The sequence below is a fragment of the Emys orbicularis genome, chromosome 3, assembly GCF_028017835.1.
Source record: "Emys orbicularis isolate rEmyOrb1 chromosome 3, rEmyOrb1.hap1, whole genome shotgun sequence".
NCBI classification, from domain to species: domain Eukaryota; kingdom Metazoa; phylum Chordata; order Testudines; family Emydidae; genus Emys; species Emys orbicularis.
In genome coordinates, this window is record NC_088685.1 from 133,208,078 (window position 1) to 133,234,609 (window position 26,532).

The window sequence follows — 26,532 nt, forward strand, 5'->3', positions numbered from 1 at the left end:
TATCTCCATCTCAAAGATATCTGAGGAATCTCTCCTGTTCTTTAATTGGATCATGTTTTCCTCCAAGCATAACACTGCATATATCAGACAGTTTAAGTTGTATCAATATATGTAATAGAATTAGTCAAAGTGTAGCATCCTGATGGCCTGCATTCTGTGGCCAGTATATTAGGTTCCCCCTCCTACCCTCCAAGACATAAAATCTGACATTACCTGAAGAAAACATGAGAGCTTGAGTGTAAGTAAACTTTAAGGCTTCTGGCTGGGTCTGTTATAAAACATTTTGAGCTAGATTTTTTGAGTGCTGAGCACTTTTGAAAACGCTGGCCCACGTCACCAGTGGTGTAGACTATTTGGATAGCTCTCCAAGAAAGAATTTTATTCTGTAAGACAGGTTAGCTGGAAATAAAGGTCTGCATTTTCAGTGGTGCAATATGTTGGCAAAGGAATTGGGAGAAAACTAGAATCCTATACTTCCACCTGTGAGCTTTGCCAGCAGCAGCTTTCTCTCACAGCAGCCCCAGGCAAGGGCTCCCTGTCCAGTCCAACCACCCACCCCCGCCATCCTGGTTGGCATGGCTGAAAGGTGGCCAAGCTCCGAAGGCAGGGCTGGGGAGAGACTGGGTGGCAGAGAAGCTGTGGGGGGGACTCAAGCAGGGGAAGTGTGTGTGTGGATGGGGGGGGTTGTCTCTTGCCTGTGTTCCCAGGCTCTGAGGGGCCTCAGAGGAGAGAGAGAGAGGGAACGGCTCTCCACACATGGAACTACAACTCCCATGATGTTCCTGCGCCATGTGTCAGCAGCTGCGTGGTTCCCCAGTGCCCAGGGCTGCTTACGTTGTGTAGCAACCTTGGAAGTTTCCACTCACTGGCTTTTGGAAGGCAACATGCAGTACAGCGGTAGTGTCCTTCGTCTCCAAGGAGAACTCTCCTTCTAGGTTATTATTGAAGGATAATAGGGACAGAGACAGAAGAATAAAGTTCACAGATCTATCCAAAAAACCTGATAAGACAGCAGACATGCCAGGATTTCAGATACGCTGAGCTGTAATTAGATTTTATCCCCTAATCTTCTCCATTAATGCACTCTTTAAATGGACGAGTCAGTGGAAGCAGAGGACACTCGGCACCTCACAGGATCAGACCCAGATGCTCTCTCACAATTATGAAGTTGACACTCATGCCTGACTTGCATCCAAATAACAACCAGAATCTTCTTAACGGCCTTTAGGTCCTTTCCATTGTGACTCATTCATCATCATATTAAAATGGCTGGGTGAGAGAGCCCTTAGGAAGGGGTGAGAATGAACATTGAGAAGCATGAACATTCATTCCAAAACAGAAAACATACAGGATTTTGCCAATTACAGTAGCAACTACAGACTTTAAGTACCATATTCAGCACTGTCACCTAGCTCTCCAACACATTCACAAAGGCCTTGCAGAAGCCAAACACTTATTTGGTGACTCTCTGCTGTTCTGTGAAGGAGTAAAGCAGTAATTTTCTTAATGTACCAAAAAATGGTTTTTAGCTGAGTTTCATATAAAGAGATCATAGATCCAGATAAGAGGAAAGTTCCATGTCTCCCTCCCACCACATCACCACGCCCATCCTGCAAGTCTGCCAACATAAACAAAAGCCTGTTGATAGATAATTAATGGGTGACCAAGCTTCCTCCTGTGTGTTCTCAAAAAAGAAGCTCCCATATGCAGGCAAATGCAGCACAAAATCCTGTAACACCAAGGGGCCAGATTCCACCCTGACACACACATGTACAGTGATCTCAGTGGGAACAATGGTCACTTGCTTGTGGACAGAATTTGGCACTATATGTTTTGTATATAGGAAATTTAATGTAATTCAATTAATTGGGCCACTGTAGGCAGAAGAGGACCGAGCTACAAACAGGTCAGCTTGCTCACATTTGTTTTTTGAAGTTATTCACTGAATCATTTCTGTGAACAATTCTTGGCATGTAGCTTACCGATGAGTTTGTTGCTAGCATTCAGTATTTGAAATTTGAGCTGTTCAGAATGATCATGTGGTTTTGGTCTGCTCCCTGATTGGATGAGCAGAACTCTGAATCAGATGTAGGTGTAAACAAATATTCATGTTTACAGGTTCAACATTCATTCTCTATGAATATTCTGCAATATGCGTTCATAGTTTGCTGTCAGGGTAATATTCCTGCCAGCAAACTAATTCATTAGAAACTTCATGGAACATAAAAAGATGCTAAAACACACTCAAAGCACATTCATTTATATGTTACAGTATTGGCCCAGCTCGCTCTCCTGTGTTATGAATAACTTGATTCCAGAGTTGGCAATTTAGGTCCTTGCTTTGGGATGAATTTCCATTTTGTATCACATCTGCCTCAGAACTTCCTAAACAAAGCACTACCTCTTGGTTACTAATGTCTTCCTTGTGTAGCTCAGCCACTCAACTAAAACAAGTAAGGATATGAGCTAAGCATAGGCAAACCCAGTTTGGATAAAATAAATCTACATGTACAGTTGCTCAGAACTCAAATGAAAGCTTTCTGGAGATTCAAAATTTCTCTCTCATTTTCTTTCCACTTCCCTATCCCCATTTTTCATTCCATATGTGTTATGAATATTCTATATCGAGTGCTAAAAGCAATGTTTAGTGCTCTTGTATTTTCTTCCATTAGAGTTGCTGTATGGGGGAAAAGGGCTACTCTTTGCTTTAAACATGCAGTGGCCATACAGAATTGCAATGACTGCACAGCCTCCAATCTGATTATCCTTTTAACATTCTCCCATCATTAGTATCAATGCATTTAGCCTATTGAGGTAAGTGAGGCAGAACAGTTCTGTTCTTTACAAAATTAACTCATTTGATAGCTAGCTGCAAAGGAAAGTTGGGTCTTTCGGTTAGTGTGTGAGAGGCAGGAGCTCTGGGTTTATGCTTGGCCAAGCTGTGTCACTTTAGGCATCTCACTTAGGCTAGGTCTACACTACTCGCCTGAATCGGCGGGTAGAAATCGACCTCTCGGGGATCGAATTATCGTGTCTCGTCAGGATGCGACAATCGACCCCCGAATCGACGCTCTTACTCCACCAGCGGAGGTGGGAGTAAGCACCGTCGACGGGAAGCCGCAGAGGTCGATTTTGCTGCCGTCCTTACAGCGGGGTAAGCCGGCTGCGATACGTCGAATTCAGCTACGCTATTCGCGTAGCTGAATTTGCGTATCTTAAATTGCCCCCCCCCCACCCCCCCCGTAGTGAAGACCTGCCCTTAAACTCTTCACCTTAGTTTCTCTATCTGTAAAACCAGGATTACAGTCTGGAATATTTGGGGCCATCTAGGATATCCTGGCTGCCCCTGTACTGCATTCCAGGGCAACGCCCTTCATGATAACTGAAGCCCTACAGTGCAGGTTCTTCTGCTCCTAAAACTGAAGGAGAATCTATCAGCAGTACACGGCTGCTGACACCGAGATACGTAGTTCAGATTGGTGTGTGCACACACTAGTTAGTTTCTTACATTGTTGACTTTTCCCTCACAGTTGCTGCAGATAAATGAATGTTTGTAAAGTGCATGGAGAGCGCAGGTGGAAAGCACTTGAAGTGTGAATTATTAGCAGCACTATTACAGGCATTGCAGATTGGATTTGCCTTCTCTAGGGAATGCCAAATTTACAGAAGTAACACCGAGGTTGGGTTTGAACTTGGGCCTGCTGTCTGTCCTACAAGCTGACCCAGCAGGCTGTCTTTCCAATATATTTCCCTATGTATTTATTATTGAGATGCTTTTCAAGTCAAGACTTCAATACTTTAAGTGCAGTTTTCTGGCTACAGTCCTGTGGTGGAAGAGTTTTCTTCTTTTTGAGAGCATTTGCTGACACTGTTTAAATCAAAACCCTAGATGTGCCTTTTGATTTCACTCTCTCTTGATTTCTCCCTCGCCAACACTCTGGGATGCTTTACTTAACAGATCTGTGTAAATGTAAGTGATTAATAGGTCACTTAATAGTGCTAACTACACCCCCATCTGCTCACTGCAGACTGTTGGAACTACCCAACAGAATCATAATACTCAAAAACCAGTGGGAGAACACTTTAACCTGTCTGGCCATTCTATGACAGACCTGCGGGTGGCTATCTTAAAACAGAAAAACTTCAAAAACAGACTCCAACGAGAGACTGCTGAGCTGGAATTGATATGCAAACTAGACACAATCAACTCAGGATTAAATAAGGACTGGGAATGGCTGAGCCATTACAAACATTGAATCTATCTCCCCTTGTAAGTATTTTCACACTTGCTTCTTATCAAACTGTCTGTACTGAGCTATCTTGATTATCACTTCAAAAGTTTTTTTTTCTCTTACTTAATTGGCCTCTCAGAGTTGGTAAGACAACTCCCACCTGTTCATGCTCTCTGTATGTGTGTATATATATCTCCTCAATTTATGTTTCACTCTATATGCATCCGAAGAAGTGGGTTGTAGCCCACGAAAGCTTATGCTCTAATAAATTTGTTAGTCTCTAAGGTGCCACAAGTACTCCTGTTCTTTTTGCGGACACAGACTAACACGGCTGCTACTCTGAAACCAACAGAGCTGTAACTAGGCATTTTAGCACCCTGGGCGAGTGGCGCAAGCATATTTGCACCCCTTGTGGGGGTTTTTAGATAAGGAGTTAGAATATTAGAGAAATGATAACTCATTTATTTTTGCATATCAATACAGTATGTAGACAATAAAAGTTACTGTCTGATACTTTTAGTTGCCACATTACTTTTCACACAATCCTTTAACATCCCTATAGTATCCTCCTCACACCTAAGCGTGGAGACAGAGGAACATATATGGCTATGGTGATTGTGAAATCAGATTATGCTGTGCTTCAGCATGAGCGTGCCAATGTCATGGTTACAGTGGCTGGATGGACATATCGCTGAGGTGAAGGCCCCAGTCCATAAAGGGTGCCAGGAACAGACTGCTGGGTCACAGCCCAGAATGCTACAAGCACAGGTCACAGTAGACGTGCTGCTTTGCCAGTGTATATCTCACCAGCAGCCCCAATCCAGATCTGCAACCAGTGCAGTAAATGGCCTGTATTATTGTCTGTCTGGATACAACTGAAAATTGTCCCTAGCCCAAAATTAGAGACCTTTTAAAAGAAAAGCCAAGTTGTGTTTGGCATCTGGGGCCATGGTGCTGTGAAGGTGCCAGTTCCCTGATGTCTGAGTGCACCTTGCTGGCCAGATACTGGAGCATTATAACGATGGATCAGAGGGAGGCTCCTTATTCTGCTCTGTAATAAGGATTGGCTCAGGCGGGGGAAGCAACAAGTAAGGGTAGGTCACAGTAACAGGAAAACACTCCTAAAGCAGAGAGCAGGATGTGTTTTATCCCTACTGACTAGTGACTAAAAAGGCATGTTTTACTTGTGCAATGTTTATTTCTTTGTTTCTCCTGTGGCTTCCACTAGCTGTAAATCACAAGCAACCCAGGACTTCTTAATTTTTCTTCTCCGAACACTTCCTCCTAAGCATGAAAACCATTCTGTCCCCCCGCCCCCTTTTTTTCCAACGGGGCAGGTGGCTCATCCCATCAGGGTAACTGTTACCCCCCTCTGCCACTATCTGGCAGTACCTCAACCCTGGGCTGACCCCTGACTCCTACCCCAAATTTTGCTCCTCAGCCCCTCTCCTGTCCCTGCCTCCTGCCGTTTGACACCCCACCCCACCCAGTCAGTTTCCACCCCCGGTCAGACCCTGCCCATTCCCCCCCTTTAACTTTTTTAATTCCCAGCAAGGGCAGCAGTTTGACCAGATGTTACTGAGCAATGAGCATGCTCAGTAGGAGCCAAGCTGGCAGTCAGCACCCTGCCAGGGTCTTAGTGCTGGGGAACCTGCTCCACGATCCAGCAGGGAGGGGGGCCCTGAGCACCCTGGGCTCTGGCTGACACCCCGGGCCTCTGATCCTGTGTGCTGCCCCATTTTTGCACCCCCGGATGCTCTGTACCCTGGGCAGCTGCTCTGCTCACCCCACCCTAGTTACAGCCCAGCTACCAAAGAATTCAAAACAGAGCTGTTGAAACTTTTTGTTGTGCTAGGACACTTCCTTTTGCTAGATGTCTCAAAGGGGATGACCAAGTACAAATGCCAGCTGAACTTGGCCAGTAACTACTTAAGGAGGGGAGGGGGAAAAGTTATTAATAAGTAACATTTAGCTCTCATATAGTACTTTTTCTGTAGATCTCTAAGTGCTTTACCAATGAAGACAAATGTTATTATCCCCATTTTACAGATGGGGAAACTGAGGCACTGAAGTTTAAATGGCTCACTCAAGATCATACAGAGAGTCAGAGGCAGGATGAGGGCCAGAAGCCAGGTCTCCTTATTCCCAGGCTTGTGTTTTATTCACTGGATCATGCTGCCTCCCCAGGGTCACCATACTCCTTCCCCCTCCCCTGAAACCTTTCCATACAACCAGCACATGTTCGGGGGACCGTGACTTGTGTGTGAAGGGAGCAGGGATAGACTTGGGAAACAGCCGCTGTTGACATTTGCAGTGTCTCTTGTAGAAGCTATTGCTGAGCCAGGCTTCCGTATGCACATGTAGAGTCCTGCTATGCACTCTCGCCGGGGGGGTTACTGGGAGCTAGTGAGCAGCCCATGAAAGCCACAATCTTGTCTCCCCTTCATTACTTCTTCCCTTGCTCTTTTCAGGTGTCATATTTCATCTGAGAATTGTACTCTGGGATGTTTCAGTTCTGTACAAACGTGGAATATTTGCAGTGTGCTGTTCACAATAGCTTTACATTTCCCATCAGAGCTTTGTATATCAACAGATTCACTTATATTTAGTTTCTAGGGAACTTTACAGATCTGTCATAATGTAGCTTTGTCCTGGCTGGATATTTTTGCTCCCCAACTTCTAGTGAGACCCTGTGTATCCTTTGCATGAATGATTTACCACAAGTGCTGGGGAGCCTTATTGGCCTATAGTGCTAATGTCTATTCCAAGACCCTAAAGCTGTAGTGGTGGCAGCTCATCTGTCTTCCTTTCCCCAGTAGCCTTTTAACAGTCTGCATTGTTTTCTCAGCCAAACATATTTGCCTGAGAATTTCTGAGGCCTGGTCTACATGGAAAAAGTTGTTGACCAGCTACATCACTCAGGGGTGTGAAAAATCCATGGAGGAATTCTTCCATCGACCTAGCTCCTGCCTCTTGGGGAGGTAGATTACCTAGCCCAAGGGAGAACCCCTCCCCTCAGCGTAGGTAGCAGGCCACTGTAGTGCTTCCATGTGGACGTCTGAAGCTGTGCTCTTGTAGCATTTCAAATGTAGACAAGCCCCTGCTGCCAGTCAGGTGACTGAATTCCCATTCTCTTGCCCCTATGTGAAATGCCTCTCAAACTGTAACATGTTTTCCAATCACCTCTCATCAGGTGAGCCCAGCATTTCCAGAATGTGGTTGGGGTTTTTTTGGAGGTGGCAGGGGAAGGGGGTGTTGATTTTTGAACTAGATCAGCATATTGCTCTGGCATCCAAGGGCTATGCTATTCCACAATATGCTGATTAATAGTCTATTCTGAGTGCATATGCACTCAAGTTCTATGGGATTAAATCTGTTCCCTGAGTTTGCCATGAGACATCTGTTTTTTTTTTTCAGACTTCGTTGGTTTCCCATTTCATTTCACTCACTGGCAGAATGTTCACTGGCAAAACTGTGTGTTTCATTTTAATTAATGGCCATCTGAAATTTCACTGGTTCCAGATATATTAAGTCATTTAGTCCCTTGTGTTGGTTCTGCATTTAAGCTCCCATTTTTAACTGCTTATCATGGGAAAAATGAGTCTGAGAAAACATCAAAGATTGAGAGTAAGAAAAAGAATTGTTTACCTCTAGTCCAGAATCCTCCAACCCAGATAGGTTAGTAATGTAGAAAGGAAACTCATTATTACTATTAACTATTTGTATTGGAGTGCTCCAGTGTGTTAGATTGTAAGCTTTTCAGGGCAAGAACTGTCTCTTATCCTAAGTATACAAGACAAAAAACAAGCACAGAGGTGAAGTGACTTGCCTAAAGTCATGCAGCAGGTCAATAGCAGAGTTGCAACTAGAACCCAGGTCTACTAACATACACCCCTTCCCAGTGGCGTAGCCAGGGTCTAAGTGTAGGGGGAGCAAACAGAAAAAAGGTGCTCCCCCTTGGCTCCTCCCCTGGCCACGCCCCCCAGATTAACCCCGGGCCCGGCTCAGGACTCCTGTGGGCTTCCCGGGGGTGCAGCTACCCCCGTCCCCCCGCAGTCCCGGGAGAGTCTCTCCTGCCCAGCCTGCTCTGCAGGTGTCCCCCGCCAATCTGCGCCGCCCAGCCCCACCCATGGGGTCCCATACCCACCCCCCACCCAGGGCTCCAGGCTCCTGTGCCGCGGCCCCCCGTCCAGACAGCATGGCCTGCACCCCTGCCCTGCGGGCCTGGGGAGCCCCTCATCCAGAGGGGACCCCCCAGTGCAAGGCACCGGACCCCCGCCGCTCACGTTCTGTCCTGTGCCGCCGCTGCCTGTCCCCCGCCGATCCCGGCCCCGCACCGCGGGTGGATCCCAGCCCCGGCTCCGGGCGGGGAGCGCTTGGCCACCGAGCCCTGAGCCGCCGCAGGAGGTGGGTGCGCCTGCAGCGATGTTGGGGCCGCGTGGGGCACAATGGCCGAGGAGCCGGCCCCCTCTCTCCTTCGGCCATGCCTGCCGCTCCCCCCCCCCCCATATGTCTCCTCTGGCAGTGCTGCTCCCGGCGCTGGCCCGGCAGGCGCCACTTTTGGGAAAAGGGGTGAGGGGAAGCAGCTGCTTCCCCTGCACCCCGCTAGCTATGCTACTGCCCCTTCCCCTGTCCAGTGCCTCACCCACTAGATCCTGTTGCCTCCCCCGTCTTGGTATTTCTTTAATTCTTATAGCATCTCACATTAGTTGTAGGTGGGATTTTTCTACAGTATAAGAGGTTGTGTTAAATGCTGCTGTCCAGTCCCGATTCCAACTCTGGCCTATAGAATTGGCTCAAACTTCATAATATGAAAAACCAGAAACTATTTCCAGTGCCCTTAAAAAAAAAAAAAAAAAATCAGTATTAAGGGAAACTGGGAAGGTGTATTGAAGAATTTATCACTTCACTATCACACAAAAATATCAAAGAACAAGCTTCTCTCATTAAGCTATAATTGATTTACCAGATCTATTTTGAAAGAGGGAGGAAAAAGAAAACATGGGGTGAATTTTTATATTTCAAGGTCCAAGTTACAGGAGCGTTAACTATCTGTCCATTTGTTAATCATGCAGCTAAAAAAAAAGTTAGTTTTCCATCCTATTTAAATTCTGTTTAGAGGTTTGTTAGATTTTTTTTTTAGCAATGCCTTGTTAGCATCATTTTTTTAAACAACGGGCAGTTAGAATGCACAAAAGCAAGTAGTCTCATTAAATATATTCTCAAGCTCAGTCTTAGTTCAGAAAGAGAGTCCATGAAGTTGGGCAGTTTCATTTGTGTGCATTTTCAATCAGAGAATGCTCCAGCAACTTTTTTCCATAGTCTCCCCAAAGGTTCTCAGTTTCAATTAGCCTTGGTCATTAACAACACTGCATAAAGTTCTATAGCATCTTCAACTGAGGATCTCAAAATGTATTCCAAATGTTAATTAAGCCAGGGTTTAAAAAATAATCCACTCACCACTGTCAAGTGGGAGGGAAGTTTTCCCAGGCAATTTCTGCAGAATTTAAATTTTAATTGTTTCTAGCTCAGGGCTGGGAAAATAGCCTTCAAAATATGAACCAAGGCAGTGCTCTCTTCCTGAGCCTACACCGAGTTTCAGTGTCTCTGCTGCTGCTCATGGTTTTCCTGAGCAGCAGCAAAGTGAAAGTAATGTGGTTCTTGGTTTTACTGACGCTGTTCTCAACCACATGGGCAGCAGTTTCACTGAGAAAAGTCACGCCAGGTTTACTCTGCTCCTGCTTATTAAGGCAGACACTATATCCTCTTCCCTCATGAAGAGCTCTAAGTAGCAGAGACTGGGAGAAAGGAAAAGAAGCGGCGCCTACCCACTCCCCAAACATAGTCAGGAGACTCTGGTGGGAGAAGGGAGGAGGAAGACTAGAGAAAGCTCCTTCTCCCTTCCAGCAGCTGGGGCCACAATAGCCTCAGAAATAGACACTTAGCAGCTGGTGGGTGCTCCGCAAGATGGAAATGGCTGTTGGACTCTGCAGCAGACTGTGCTATGGAAAACAGCACCGGTGAATTGCAATGGCAACTGATCCATAGCTACTGAAAAATTTCACACAGTAAAATGAATTTTCCAGAGACCTGAGAAATATCACTTCCACTGTCTCTATAATAGTGCCTATGCTTTAGGCTAGACTTGCTGCTGGAAATAGATAACATAATAGATTACATTATCTTTGTGTGTCAGTTTCCCATGGGAATGCATGGGTGTAACATTCTGCTGGGGTACTCAGAGCTGTGAGCCACTGTGTTACCTCTCTGCCTCAGCAAGAGTGAGCTTTGCTGGTGATTAGACTGTCAGCTCCCTGCCACACTAGTTTGTCTTCCTCCCCAGAAAACTCCTCAAGGCTTTCCTGGCCCAAACCTCACCTGGTAACACTGGTAACAATCAGTGAACTCCAGCCTCTGAACTGTTCTTTGTATCTTTGCAATACACAACCCCTGCCACTGTACATTCGCAGAAGATATTTAGTTTACTGCTCTTTTAAAGAGTCAGTACGTTACAGCTTATTAACTTAACTAGGGTATACACACCACTTCCTTCAAACACAGCACTGACTTGGTTTAAAATAAAACAAGTGTATTAACAAAAGGACATAAGTTAAGTGATACCAAATAGAAGGGATAAAGATAGGAATGGTTACAAACAAACAATAGTAAAAATATACTTTCTAATGGGTGAGACCTAACAAACTACAGACTTTGTAGAGCCTCCTCATCAATCTTCCCTTTCCAGCAATAGCTGATTACTTGTTAGCCAGGATCCCCACGGAGTCCAAGGCCCCGCACTGTGGGAGTAGGGGGTGGGGGTGGGGACTGGCAGCCCAGATGTGCCTATCTTTAGATGCAATACAGGCACTGTACAGTATTTGCATTTTTTGGGGGGTGGGGGGCCTCTGCTGCTGCCTGATAGCTTACACCCCATAGTGTCCAGTTGACCCTTCAGTCTGTAACTCTGGTGTTTGTATCTTTGAGGTTCTACTGTATATGCAAAACAAGTAGAGCATTGTCAGAGGCAACACAATATTTCCGACTAATCTGCTTCAACCCTCACCTGGAGACTAGTCTTGTATTTAAAAAAAAAAAAAAAAAACCCAAATTGAGCAGGATATTGAATAGTAGAATATATTTAGGCTTCCTTTTAAATATGAAGAGTTTTTTAAAGACTTTAGGAGCACAAGAAAGACAAAGGAAAGTGATGACAAATGACATCAAGAATGCTGAGGTGTTCAATGCCTATTTTGTTTTAGTCTTTACTAAAAAGACTAATGGTGACCAGATCCTTGACACAATATTAACAACAAGGGGGCAGGAACAGAAGCCAGAATAGGGAAATAACAGGTTGAAGATTATTTAGATAAGTTAGATGTATTCAAGTTGGCAGGGCTTGATGAAATTCATCCTAGGGTACTTAAAGAACTAGCTGAAGCAATCTCAGAACTGCTAGCGATTGTCTTTGAGAACTCATGAAGGACAGGTGAGGTCCCAGGAGAGTGGGGACAGGCAAACATTGTACCTGTTTTTAAAAAGGGGAAGAAAGAGGACAGAGGGAATTATAGATCAGTCAGCCTAAGTTCAATACCTGGAAAGATACTGGAACCATTTGTTAAACGATCAATATGTTAGCACCTAGAGGATAAGGAATAGTGGACAGCATAGATTTGCCAAAAAACAACTCACGCCAAACCAACCTAATTTCCTTCTTTTGACAAGGTTACTGGCGTGGCAGATAGGGAGGAAACCAATAGATGTGATGATCTTGATTTTAGTAAGGTTTTTGACACAGTCCCACATAACGTTCTCATAGGCAAACTAGGGAAAGGTGGTCTAGATTGAATTACTATAAAGTGGGTGCACAACTGGTTGAAAGACTATCCTCAAAGAGTAGTCATCACTGATTCACTGTCAAACTAGGAGGACATATCTAGTGGGGTCCTACAGGGGTCTGTCCTGAGTCCAGTACTATTCAATATTTTCATTGATGACTTGGACAATGGAGTGGAGCATGTGCTTGTAAAATTTGCAGAGGATACCAGGCCTGGAGCGGCTGCAAACACTTTGGAGGACAGGATCAGAATTCAAAGTCACCTTGACAAATTGAAGAATTAGTCTGAAATCAACAAGATGAAATTCAATAAAGATAAGTGCAAAGTACTACACTTTAGAAGAAAAGATCAAATGCACACATACAAAATGGAGAATAACTAGCTAGGCAGTAGTACTGCTTAAAAAGAGGAGGGGGTATAGTGGATCACAAATTTAGTATGAGCCAACAATGTGATACAATTGCCAAAAAAAAAAAAAGCCAATATAATTCTGGGATGTATTAACAGGAGTATTGTATGTAAGACACAGGAGGTGATTTCTGCTCTATTCGGCACTGGGGAGGCCTCTGCTGGAGTACTGTGTCCAGTTTTAGGTGCCACACACTAAGAAAAGTGTGGAAAAATTGGACACAGTCCAGAGGAAAGTAACAAAAATGATAAAAGGTTTAGAAAACCTAACCTGTGGAAGAAAGGTTAAAAACCGTGGGCATACAAACATGCAGGGAATGATCTTCTGAATGATTCATCTTCTGAATGATTGCAGACTCTGGATGAAGTTTTCCAAAGCTGACAAGGGGATTTAGAAGCACAATTCCAGTTTAAAAATGAATGAGCGTTCACGTAAATCCTCTGAGTGACTTTGAACGTCTCAATGTTTGCTCTAATGAAAACGGGTAAAATTTTTGAAAGCACCTAAGTGGTTTAGGAGTCTAAGGCTATGTCTACATTTGAGGCAGCGTGTAGACTCATAGACTCATAGACTTTAAGGTCAGAAGGGACCAATATGGTCATCTAGTCTGACCTCCCGCATGATGCAGGCCACAAAAGCTGACCCACCCACAACAGAATCTTCCAGCCTGCGACCCCTGCCCTATGCTGCGGAGGAAGGCGAAAAACCTCCAGGGCCTCTGCCAATCTACCCTGGAGGAAAATTCCTTCCCGACCCCAAATATGGCGATCAGCAGAACCCCGAGCATACAGGCAAGATTCTACAGCCGGACCCTCATTCTACCCGCGATGGCACGTTAATGCCTAATTGACTAAAATCACGTTATCCCATCAAACCATTCCCTCCATAAACTTATCAAGCCTAATCTTGAAGCCAGAGAGGTCCTTCGCCCCCACCGTTTCCCTCGGAAGGCTGTTCCAAAATTTCACCCCTCTGACGGTCAGAAACCTTCGTCTAATTTCAAGCCTAAACTTCCCCACGGCCAGTTTATATCCATTCGTTCTCGTGTCCACATTACTACTAAGCTGAAATAATTCCTCTCCCTCCTTTGTATTAATCCCTTTGATATATTTAAAGAGAGCAATCATATCCCCCCTCAGCCTTCTTTTGGTTAGGCTAAACAAACCGAGCTCCTCGAGTCTCCTTTCATAGGAAAGGTTTTCCATTCCTCGGATCATCCTAGTGGCCCTTCTCTGTACCCGTTCCAGTTTGAGTTCATCCTTTTTAAACATAGGAGACCAGAACTGCACACAGTACTCCAAATGAGGTCTCACCAGCGCCTTGTATAACGGAAGCAGCACCTCCCTGTCCCTACTAGAAATACCTCGCCTAACGCATCCCAAGATCGCATTAGCTTTTTTCACAGCCACGTCACATTGCCGACTCATAGTCATCCTGCGATCAACCAGGACTCCGAGGTCCTTCTCCTCCTCCGTCACTTCCAACCTATGCGTCCCTAACTTATAACTAAAATTCTTGTTAGTCATCCCTAAATGCATCACCTTACACTTTCACTGTTATGGGGAAAGGCTCCAGCAGGGGGGAGCTATGGGACAGTACATAGCAGTGTAGACTTGAGAGGCACTGGTTGGGCATGTAGAGAGCCATGTAGGGTATATACCCTGCAGGTTCAGGCATGTAGGGCACTCTAATCTACTCTACTCGCCTAAGATGTGCCTTACCATTAGTACTGCTGTTTATACCCATGCTAGCTGGCTGTGCAGTGTCTACTCTACACAGTGCCAGAAGTGTAGATGTACCTTTAGTCTCACTGAAAGTCAATGGGACTCAGGCTCCCAAGTCACTTAGGCATTTTTGAAAATTTTGACCACTTTATTTTTCATGAGTTTGGGTTTTTTTTTGTTTTTTGTTGTTGTTGTTTTTTTAAGATCTTCATAAACAAATAAAATTAAGAATATTTAGGATTCAGAATATAGGGCTAGAGATTCTCCTCTCCTTTACACGAATGTGTGTCTGCTGACTGAGAGCAAGGGGAGGATCAGGCCCATTGTTTAATTGAATTGAATTTTGGTGGATGATGCTGGATTGGTAGTTCCTGGAAATTGAGACCCCAGATCTCTTCCCCAGATGGTGCTCCCACTGTTGTGATCAGTGAAGGACTGAGAGCTAACAGCTCCTTGGTTTAAAAGTTGGGGGGAGGAGGAGGAGCTGGTGGCAGGGTATTTTTGGCAAAGGATCTTCAGCTCTGGAAGTCACTCCTTCCTTTGGTCCATCAGAACCCAAAGTTGTTGAGGTTTACAGCCTGCCTTCCATGTCATTTATTTTGGGGGCTTGGGGGAAAGTGAGTGGATTGAGAAATAGGGTGGGCAGATGAGACAGAGGTGATTTGTATCTTCTGGGTCAAGATTGCTAAATTATTTGTGTCTGGGATTTTAGCCTAGATGTATACAATTCAAATGTTTATATGAGCAGCTAAGCCACTGGAAGAGCTGCTTTCTAGTAGTATGAATAAAATAAATGAAAACTGAAGTCCTCTATTTCTACAATGAAAAGAGGTGCGCTTTCCTCTAGTGCCCAACGAACGTGCCATAACCCGTTCCCAGAGTGACCATCTGCAGAGTGAGGTGCTGGTCTGGCCTCTGTGCCATTTCAGTCCTTCGCCTCTCAACAAGCAGGCCAGTTGTGCTATACATACCTGTGCACTTGCAAATCGGACTAAGGTCATCAGCAACTCATTTTACCAGAGGCAAAGACATTCCTGCCATTGGATATCCACTTAAATGGCCTTGTGTGGATGGTGACCGAATATTATGAAGGACAGAAGGAACGTTGCCTGGACAATGGTAGCTGTTAGTTTTTAAGATACTATGGCAGTAATACAGTATCTGTAAGGATTGCAGTCAGCTAGAAAGGAGCCAGATGCTTAAGACTGTTAAAGCCAGTTTAATGCACCTTTTCCCCTTGTTCAATCTGTTTTGATGGGTGGTCTCCAAGTCATGATCTGGACAAAAATGCTGAGAGTTAGAGCTATCCCTGAAGATTCCAGGTAGAATGTGTGGTTGGTGTGTAAGGACACCACTGGCTTGTACTGGAGAAAGTGTCATGCTGGCATCAGCACGGTCATGTCGCCCTTTAGTGTCTGCTGCAAGAGAATATACAGCTGAACTCTATTACAGTAAAGCTAGCAGACAGAGTCCTTCTGGTCATCTGGTAGAGGCCTGTGTTTTCAGAGCAGAAGGTCCCAAGTTCTGCCTTTACTGACAACAATGAAGTCTATGTAGGATCCACACAACATACAGTTCTCTTTAGGAGTCGTGGTTTATTACTACCTGACAAATGGTTTTCCAGCTACGCAATAGCAACAGCAACCTCAAGCAGGCCTTAATCTTAGGCACAGATCTGTATTTCCCAATAGCTGCCCCAGCAGAAAATTCCAAACCTGCCCCAGCTATTCCAAAGTCATTTAAAGGCACCAGTCATAAAAGGTGTATTAGGGGTTAAATCTGAAACAGGTATCTACTGCCTTAATTTTTCAGCGCATCTCCAGTGAAACCTGAGCAAGGGGTTTGGCAACTGCGTGGCTCCTGCCTGATCCGTTCTAACCACATTGACTTGTCTTCTTGTTTCTACTTGCTCATTAAGATATATGTCCATCTAAAAGAAGGAGGCGGTGCTGACGGACTGGATGCTTTGAAGAACAAGCCCCAACTCCACAGTATGGTGGCCAAGAGCCTTTGTCAGAATGCATCAGGAAAAAACTACATCATCTTCACTGGCCCTAGCATTACCAGCCTGAACCTTTTTGAAGAGTTTGAGAAGCAAGGTTTGTGACAGCTGATCCACTGACCATTCATGCCGAAAGGCTTATGAATATCCTGCTGCCAGAAGTCAGCAAATAACCCGAAGTGTTTTTGATTGAGGCTTTATCTCCTCGCATAGCCATGAGCAGCCAAGCCAGAGAAATCCTAAGGGTAACTTAGTCTGTTCATTACAAGGGGACCTGCAGAGGTTATTTAAAAACTGAGCATGAGCTTTCCTTTGAGTCTTCATCATGTAGAAAGAAGGCTATTTTAAAAAGGGGTGGGGGGAAGAAATAGGAGTGCTCTGATTTTTTTCTCTTTTACCTTAGGAATTTAGACTCTGGTTATTCCTGGGTTTTTCTCTGGAGGACTTCTTGGGGGTCTTCTATATGTGTGGGAGTTCTTACTTGTGAAAAGGGTGTGGGGGAAGGGGGAATGTGCTGAGTCTTTACCTAAGGCAAGGTCTACCCTAGAAACTTTTGCCAGTATAATGTCATTTGGGGAGCAATTTTTTTTTAAATGCAAAAGCCCTATGGTAGAGACAGTTGCTAGCAAAGCACTCTTTTGCCCATATAAGCTGCACCTACACTAGAAGGGTTTGCCTATGTAGCAATACAGGCATAGGTATAGACTAGAGTTAGACCCAAGTGCGCGTTAATCTGTGGTGTTAAATAGGTGTTGTACAAGTGATCTGAATTTCAGATGTGATGAGCATTCACAGCTCCCATTGAGTGCAGTTGTAGTCATAGATGTTCCCACTCAGAAAATCAAACCCAAAGAGTTTAAAACAGTTACTGAACATCCACTCTCCCACGAACTGGTCAGCTTAAATTCTTCTCCAGTGATGCAACTTTTTCACTAGTTCTCCAGTCACCAGGGTCTTCCATTGTAAACAATAGATTTGAATTTCTAGCATCAAGAAGAATTTCCTTTGTAGATGAACACTTCACACCTTTCCGAAAACACAAATAAAAACAAACTGAGGCCACAAGCTCTTTTCCCCTCCTATGCAGTTCATCTTTGGGAGCCAAGTTCTGTTTTCAGCATGGCTTCCACTGACAAAAGTCTACATTCATGTGGGACATTCAAGAATGGAATTTGGCCCACAATATAGAAATAATTGGATTATTTTGATTCATTCTTAAAAGGAAAATGCCAGTGATTGGTTACAATACTTTAGCTACCTAATGCCTTCAATCTTGCCCTCAGCTCAGTGCGTGCACACAGGTCTGCCATCATGGAGCACAATGCAGGATTCGGTTGTAAATTATTTTACATACACTGTAAAACACCCACAGAGGAGCACTTTGAAATACATTCATACATATATAGAAGTAATTATGGGTTCTCTCAATACTCTAAATATAATGGCCACATGGTCAACAAGTCAAGAATATTTATATTACACTGGAGTTTTTCCTCTAATGACTGGAGAATATTCCTTCTGAAATTTTTTCATAAAATTTTATGGCTGGCTGCCCACAGGGCCATTATATTTCTAGCATTATAAAAGCCATTTGATCAAATGTCTAGTTATTATGCATGAGAACCCAAATATTCCAGTGTGTCTAATTCTTAAGCCATTTCAGTTGAAATAAGGGGTTACTAGATCCTTAGACCTAAAACTGTGACTTTTGGAAAATGATCCTTTATGCTGACAGATTTGTGAAAGAGAAAGAAGGGGATAATATTCTCCACTGTGTCTCTGGAATCACAGTAGAAAAGAATCCTGGCTACTGAACCACCACAGTATTTCTTTCTTACAGGTAACTCTGATTACCTACAGTAGTTAACTACTCACAGGCATTGCACTGAAGAGAACTCAAATTACCAACTGTTAGCAGGTAGCTGACACTAAATGCCTTCTAGAGATTCAAAGTTAGGTACATTATCTGATCAAAAATGAAAACCCTGTGCAGCGTTTTCAGTTCCTGGTTCATGTTTTGTTATGTGGCTCCATGCGATTTTGTGATCCATGACAACTGCTTCCTCTGCATTCCATTCACTAGCAGAAATGATAGTGGGTATCGAATTGGGAATTTAATTTTGGGAGACTCAGAGCAGATTTACTAGCTTTTTGGTAAGTAGCTTGGGTACGCCTTACAAAGCAGGTTGCAGTGGGAACATTGACACACTGTGTTAAACAGGGACATGGGATTGTTTGGCTTTTATGTTTTGGGTGATAAAGGCTAGCTCACTGGCTTGGCAGGGCATATTGAATTGGAAGGATTATGGGATGCTCAGGGAAATCAGACCTTTGATATGTCAAAACAGTGGTGAAGTCAATCAAGAGCCCTGGAGGAGACTGTGCATCCTGACCCTACCCACAGAGCCAGGGTACTATAGTCAGCACTTGCTGTGATCCCGCAGCGTTAGCTGTGAAATTTGGAGCAGAGCAGAGATTTGCTAGTGGAAGGCCTAGCATCCCCCATAGAAAACAATTTTCCTGGTGTGTCCCAATTTCATGCATTCAGGCCGAACAGTGGCATCAGGTTGATCAGTGCTCTGTTAGCCAGGAGTAATGCTTAGTTGGGGGAATTAAAGCCACACAAGGATAAAAATGCAACTAAGAATGAGAGTGTCCCGAGAGAACCTGAGGAACCTGCTTCGCTATAGAGGATGAGAGCAACCGTGCAAAATTAAGACACATTCCTAACATATTGGATTAACTTTTGTTGTTCTAGAGAAATTATAGTGCCTGGGCTAGAGCTGAATGAATAATAAAATAATAATATATGGAGATATACCTATCTCATAGAACTGGAAGGGACCTGAAAGGTCATCAAGTCCACCCCCCTGCCTTCACTAGCAGGACCAAGTACTGATTTTGCCCCAGATCCCTAAGTGGCCCCCTCAAGGATTGAACTCTTAACCCTGGTTTATCAAGCCAATGCTCAAACCACTGAGCTATCCACTGAGAGGTGGAGAAAAAAAAAAAAATCACAAAAATTTGAGTCAAAGGAATTTCTATTCATCCATCTTTGCAATGCTTTCTGTGAATCTTTAACATGGGCAGTGGGGAAAGATTTGAATCAAGACTTTTTAACCAAAAACCCCCCAAACAAACTAGTTATTAGGTGCCTTAGTAGTTGGGTGCCTGAACTGACATCTTGACAGGGCCTGATTTTTCTGAAAGTGCTGGTCACCTGTCCTCTGAAAGTCAGAGCCTTTAGGATTCCCTTCCATTGGAATCCAAAAGTGTAGGCACCAATAAATAAAATCACTGTTCACTTTTGGAAAACTTTGGTCAAGGCTTTTGTGGAGACTTCACTAGAAAATTACCTCCCCTGTCTCTGTTTCATAACTACAATAGTACTGTTCTGAAATTAGTAATAACCTTAATTATATCACCACAAAGTGTTTCTGTGAATATAAAAGGATGTCTGCAGCACTCAATTCCAAAGAACTCATTAGGTTTGGACCATGGGCTTCTTCTGAAAAATAAGAACGTCCTCTCTGACTGTTTCTAAAACCAAACTCGATGTAAGCCTACTTTATGCTCCATGGTCATAAAGATAGTTATATAAGTTTCTGGTTTCCAAGTAGAACAGGAACCAGGCATTGAAATGGCACAGGAAATGCTATTCTGTGAGGAGTTTCAGATGTGACTAGAAGTAGAGATGCCAGAAATTTTATGAGAGCCTGTCCATGAGTGAGCTTGAATCTCACCAGAAGTTTAGATACTGCTGTTTGTGAACTGAACCACTGAACTGGTTGAGATGCCGTACCTAAGCACAGATTTGTGGGCTGCTTTTTTAGTTTGAAATAGAAATGATAGTTGGAATGGGCCCTGTATGAGTGAAGCCCATAGGTGCTGGAACTAGGGGTGCTGAGGGTGTTGCCGCACTCCCTGGCTTGAAGTGGTTTTCATCATATACAGGGTTTACAGTTGGATTCAGTGGCTCTCAGCACCCCACTATAAAAATTGTTCCAGCACGCCTGATGAAGCCCTCTTACATTTCCCTCTGAAGCAAGAATGTTACCATGTGACTACCAAATTCACAGTTCATTTTGATGAATTTGACAGCTAGAGAGTTTTTTAATTGATCAAAAGATTTTCAGCTGTTTACGTCTGAAATTTCACAGTGTTGTAACCGTGGAGGTCCCAACCCAAAAGGTGGTGAGTCTGATCTGCCCCATTTCTCCCCCCACAGCAGCCCTGCAGGGGAAGGACAAGTCCTGTCCCTCCCCAGCCTGGCAGGGACTTGCAGCAAGGGGGAGGTCAGATTTCACAGGGAAAGGCTTATTTCACAATCTGGGTCACGTTTTTCACGGCTGTGAAATTGGTAGGGCCCTACTTACGAGAGCAGGACTGGGGCCCAGTCAATCAGACTTCTTTTGAATTCTGTAAAACTTCATTTTCTTCTGGGCTGTAATAAAACATGCTAAGCATTTAATTAAATTTGGACCACACCATTGTGCCAGATGGGCTTAATTTTTATTGCTGCTATTGCCATAGTAACTAGTTGTTTTAAATTACAACTTTTAAAAACCTCCACAAATTACATTTGCCATCCTCTGCAAGTGGTGATACTAAATCTGCAGCTATCATATTTGTCACCACTTTGTGTTATGTAAGGAGGTGCATTATTTTTTCCTGAGAGATGTGCAAGATGGTTCCTATTATCTTGTGAAAAGAGCGAAACAGCTGCTTGAGTCTTTTGCAAGCTTACATGAGCTTAAGAAAAGGCTGCACTTAATTACCTCAGCAATCCTAAAAACAGTAATGTACTGGCTAGAATGGCTGTGTACTACTGCCCTCTGCTGAAGAGAATTAAAATGGCCTTTCAGTGAGTCATAGACCCTATATTGCTAACAGCTAAAGGAAATTCTTCTCTAGGTTAAGGGATTGTGCTTTTGGAGCAGGAGGATCAGAGTTCTAATCCTGCTGCTGCAGTGACGTTCTCAATGGCACATAGTGACAACTAAAATGGTAGGTGGTCACAGACTTGTTAAAGAAAGTTTCAGAGATGGTGGTAGCAAGAGGGTTTTTAGCACATATTATATGTATACTTGTCCCACCTCAGTGCAGAGATATCTCTTGTCAAATCCCTTCCAGCCATTTCTACGATTTGAAATTCCAGTGGTTGAGATCAGAATTGGCAGATCACACAGGATCCATTAGACAGCTCCTCCCCTAAAATCAAATAGCTACATTGATGTGTTGGTTTTCCATTCTGACATTTAAAAAGCTCATGTCTTCTAATTGAAGAGCCACTGCTTCAGTCTTACTGCTGGGGCAACAGGAACAATTATATTTTTATGTAAAAATGTAATGCAGCTGTAATTTTTTTTTTTTTTTTTTTTTTTAAGTTATAGTTCTGTGGTCTCCCAGCCTGTGGTTTTTTTCTGGTTTTATAGAGCACTGTTCGGGAAATCTCAAGAACCAGTTGCCAATTGTTTGCTGCTCTTTGGATCAGTTCATGAGCACTATTGATTATTTTGTATTACCATAGCACCTAGGAGCTCTAGTGAAGGACCAGGACCCCACTGCACTAGGTGCTGTACAAACAGAACCCCCCCCACAAAAGACTGTTCCCGCGCCAAAGAGCGTACAGAATACCAGAAGGACAAAGGCAGAAGAGCCGCATAGTATGTAACAGCCTCTATTCCCCCTTGATCAAGTGGTTTGATTTTTAATATTCTTTATTTGCTGAAGGATGATAGTTCAATAAAGTAGATTTTAGACTCTAAAATTTAGGTCAGTGTTCTCAGTTGACAGACCTATTTTGTTTTACCTGAAATAGCAGCTTTGGGCTGCTGTAGTTTAAGTGGAATACACAAACTTAAGTGGATCAGTCTAAGTATAATATACACACAGATGTGTGCGCTCTGATTCCCTTCGTATAGTCAAAACAAAGCCTAGACGGTTGGTGAGGAGATTTGGATTTAAGATTTCCTGGATTTTGTAAAGCTCACATCAGGACGAGGACATTGCTTCGCAGTATAGAGTATCTCAATACTGAAAGATTTGACTCTTGGCCAAAACTGGATTTGATCCTTTAATCCAGTTGATCAGCTGTTTGATTTGGGGATTTCTTTGACTAAATTTCCTATGCAGAGTATCTCTCTTCTGATAGCAAGAAATTCTATTACTATATGCTCTTTAAATTAATCAGATGAATGGAAGTTTTAACAATCTAATATTTTTCTTATCACATACACATACTCAACACAAGCCGGGCACTGTCATTATTAATGTGTGTTAAATGATTTGGTTATTCTGACATGGCTGTGATTGCTAGAGTGAGACGTGTCTGGGTTTCACAACATGAATTTACTCATTGGTCCGTTTGTCATGGTTGAAGGAGGGTAGAATTGATGAGCGTTGATAAGATTGTACTGCGAGGAAATTGTAGGCTGAGTTGTCATCTGCTAGCACCAAAAGCACCATGGGGGTCATTTCAGACAATTTAAGGAGGCCAAAGCCTTTTTTCCAATTTATCAGTGTAGTTAAACATGGAAGAGAGTACATCCTCCACTACTTTGTCGAGTCTAATGCTAAATGCCCAAAGCAATGTGGCCTCCTCCCTGGGAGTAAATTTCACAACCTAATAGATTTCATTGTTGGGAAGTTCAGCTACTCAGCCTATATTATACCTGTTTATCATATTAAGTCACCTGGAGAACTGGCTCTCTGGACTTGTGTATTGAATGCATTTCTTCCTGGAGCCTGAAAAGAAAGAGTGGTCCTGGATACCACAGGGAAATCCTCGGCCATTGGCCAACCTATGTATCTACTGGCTTAGTTTTAGGACCAGTTCTTCCTCCGGTCAAATAGGTCAGACAGCCCCACTGTCATTTATGCCTAAACCTATAGGATGGTTTGCTGATGGGAATTTATTCTCTTTCATGTGCAGAGATTTATTGCTGCGGATTGCTGAGTTCCAGGAAAAGTGACTGCACAGGCCTACCTCCATCAATGCTGCATAACCCAGATGCTCCTCAGTCCAGAGGGCAGTACAGAATAAAGATGAAGGGAAACATGTCCCTGATCTGCTGGTATAACAAAGGGCATTTTCGTTTTCTCACTAATGCCTATTCTCCAGTTCAACAAGGTGAGCAGTCAGCAGTATCGCTACCTGTACTGTGACCATGTTTTTCAAAATAGGTGACAAGACACGATAGGACACTTAGGAAGTTGGATAACCCCAGACAAGAAGCTTGATAATTATCCTAGATAAACCGTAGCATTAATGATAATTTCCATTGTGTTTGCTCTTGTCCATAAGGTACTAGTTAATCTACATTAGCAGTGGCTAAAAGTGTTCTTTCTGCAACGGATGTCTTCTGTGCATAAAGGTTAAAAAAGCTTACTAATGCTACCAGCTAATAGTTACTCTTTTAGCTGGCACAGTAGAGAGCTGTTCCTTTTTGGTGTTATACATATCCCAGCTGACCTGTGGTGGTGCAGAGAGTTGTAATGGAGGTTAAAATCCTATATGTAACAAGGTGTCTCATGAGATAATTGCATGATAAGTCTTTGTAAAGAGGAACTCCTAAATGCATAAAATATTTTGGACCAATAAGAACCATACTGAGTATAAAACTCTTTGACCAGATTCTACAATTAGTTTCTCCTATGGATTTAAAACCCATTCATCACATACAAATGGCTTTTGGCAAGAGCCTTCCCATTGCATACTAAACTGATTGTGCAGCTGCTGAAAAGAAAACCAGAACAGCCAAAAATATATTTGGGAGTAGTTTAGATTGTGAATAGTTTCTTAAAGACTCAGCTGAAATTGATCTTACTATGAGAGGGTTTTTTTTTTTTTTTTTTTTTTTTTTTTTTTTTTAAGGGACTCAAAGATTTTTAGGCATAATGTAAGTTTTGAAAAAAATATTTACAAAACCCAACATGAAAGGACATTTTTAAAGAGTAGTTTGTCCATTTAAAATCTCTTGTAGTTCTATTGTCCAAAGTGAGTAAAATACAAAAATCAAATTATAGTTGAAAGACTGTTACGTATTTACAAATTTAAGGTGCTACTGCTTACAAAGGTAACTTGGTGCTTAAACCACATTCTCAAAAACGTGTACAGAATTTAAGGTATTCAGGTGCCAGTCTTAGAAGTGAAGTGTTGCATAGCCACACATATGACTAAATCTCACGGGAATTGGGGGGTCATTTATCAGAACTCACCACACATCCTAACCTTTATACGATGAGCTAGGGAACTGGACACTACTTGGAATGCTATTATAGCTCACAAGAGAACATTGATTTAACTAAAAAGAGAAGCAGATAACTTGAAAGGGTTGGTGTCATAGGGCCTGATTCTAAAAACACATGAGAAAGAAGTTACATATGAGTAGGTCGATTGAAACCCATGGAATTAAATAAAGTTACTATATGTTTGCAGAATCAGACACCAGCAGTACAGAATTAGAGCCTTTCTAATAAGACCTTAAATTTTAAATTGAATTAAGTTCAACAAGCTAATTTATGGTCATTATGTTGTTTGCTTTTTGCATGTTAGCAAGTTTGGACAATGCAACTGGAGTAATTAAACCAAAGTCAAGTCAATGAGCGTCACCTGGTTCTCATGCACTAGCACAAAGCTGCTTTCTTTGGCTACAATTACTAAAAACAAGTTTCAGAAAAGAAAAATCTATTTGTTTGTAAAGGTGGTGGTGACTATTAAGCTTTACAAACAAAACAAACTGGTTGAATGTCCCTTTAACAGAAGCAGAGCAGAAACAGAACAAATTTGAAAATCTGCACACATCTCAGCGTAGTCACACACTGGTACGTAGATGAGGCCAGAACCTCAGCTGGTATAAACTCATGTAGTTCCATTTACAGAACAGGATAATGGTTTACAAAGTTTAGCCTGTATGGTATGCAAAATCTTTGAAGTACATGTTTACTAACATGCTTCACAGGGATTCTTGATAAAGAACATTAAACAAATTGTTTTCTCTTAATCTGCTACTATGTGAGATATAGGCTAGGGAGAAAAGATAAAGGCTTCAGTTGAGATTTGAGAAAGCAGGGAGATTTAGTGAGACTGGTAGAGGGCCAGATTGCCAGGTGGTGTAAATTGGAATCTCTCCGTTGAAGTGAATGTAGCGATGCCAGTTTATGCCAACTAAGGCTCTGGCCCAAGAAGTCTCTTTCCAATGTCCGGGGCACAGAAGAGAAGTCTTTCACACACACTGTGGTGAGACTGTAGTAAAGCCAATGTTGAGCACATGGATTGAGTGGGGAAGGAAGGAGGGGGAGAGACGTCAGTGATGTAGACTGGAATAAGCAAATGGAAGGGAGTTTTGAACTGGAGCCTGAGATGAGTGGGGGCCAGTGGAATAGTTTGAGAATGGAGCCATGTTGTCACAGCTTTTTGCGTATAAAAGTGGGCAGCAGCTTACTGCACCCAGGGGGACTTGAGAAGGAAGTTGCTATAGTGAGGACAAGAGCAAGTTGAGGCATGGATGAGGATTTCAGCAAAGGTGGAGGCAACAAGTAATGACCTAGTTACTTATTTTACATAAAATAAAAACAGAGAAAGGGAATCTCACCTGTGTCCTGACTACAAACCCCACTCAAGTCTGGGGAGAGGCATGGCAGAGAAGTGCTCTTCTCAAAACCAATCTATGAATCCCATTTTTAGATGTAGCGTGTGACTTATGAAAGTTTTGGACCAGTTTGTCATAATACATGCTCATGATTGCTCAAGACTGAAAGCCTTTTGTTTACAGTACTGCACAAATAAGTAATTTGCGTATTCTGCTATCAGATGTGTTGTCTCCACATTAAGAAAAAAACAAAATTCTGTTTCCTTAAATAAGTAGTTTAATGGGAGAAGTTTAAAAATTTACTGTCTGTATTATGGTCATGCCTTGGGGCTCCAGTGTGCTAGGTAGTGCACAGTCAGTACTAAACAGTCCCAGCTCTGGAGAACATACAACCTAAATAGACCAGACGGACGAATGGTGGGGGAAAGGGATAGAACACAAAACAGAGTGATGGGGTGCAAATGGCATGTTAGTGCCACAATTTTTGTGTGGGGAGAGGTGGTGATTATGGGTGTAACTTTGGGTGGGGTTTAGGTATTTTGGGAGTTAACTAAACAGATAGATAGGTGAAGAGAGGAGTCATTGGAGGGGGAGGGAAGGGGCAGGGGAGATGAAATTGAGGAACGTGGAAGGCAAAATGGAGTGAGGCTGAGGTGACCACCAGATGATGGGAGGGGGCAGGAGGGGTTGGGGCAAACAACCAATCAGTGCAGGGCAGAGAACGACCAGCGTCAAAA

At 43.2% G+C, this 26,532-nt stretch overlaps 1 protein-coding gene across 1 annotated transcript in view; it reads left to right on the forward strand.

Moving 5' to 3' along the window:
- Positions 1-26,532, forward strand: part of PGBD5 (piggyBac transposable element derived 5) — an 82,929-nt gene that overhangs the window by 47,617 nt on the left and 8,780 nt on the right. Inside the window, exons 5-6 of the mRNA XM_065402147.1 lie at positions 16,119-16,299; positions 23,137-23,334. Of these exons, the coding sequence (XP_065258219.1) occupies positions 16,119-16,299; positions 23,137-23,334 (379 nt within the window). The remainder of the gene's footprint in view (positions 1-16,118; positions 16,300-23,136; positions 23,335-26,532) is intronic.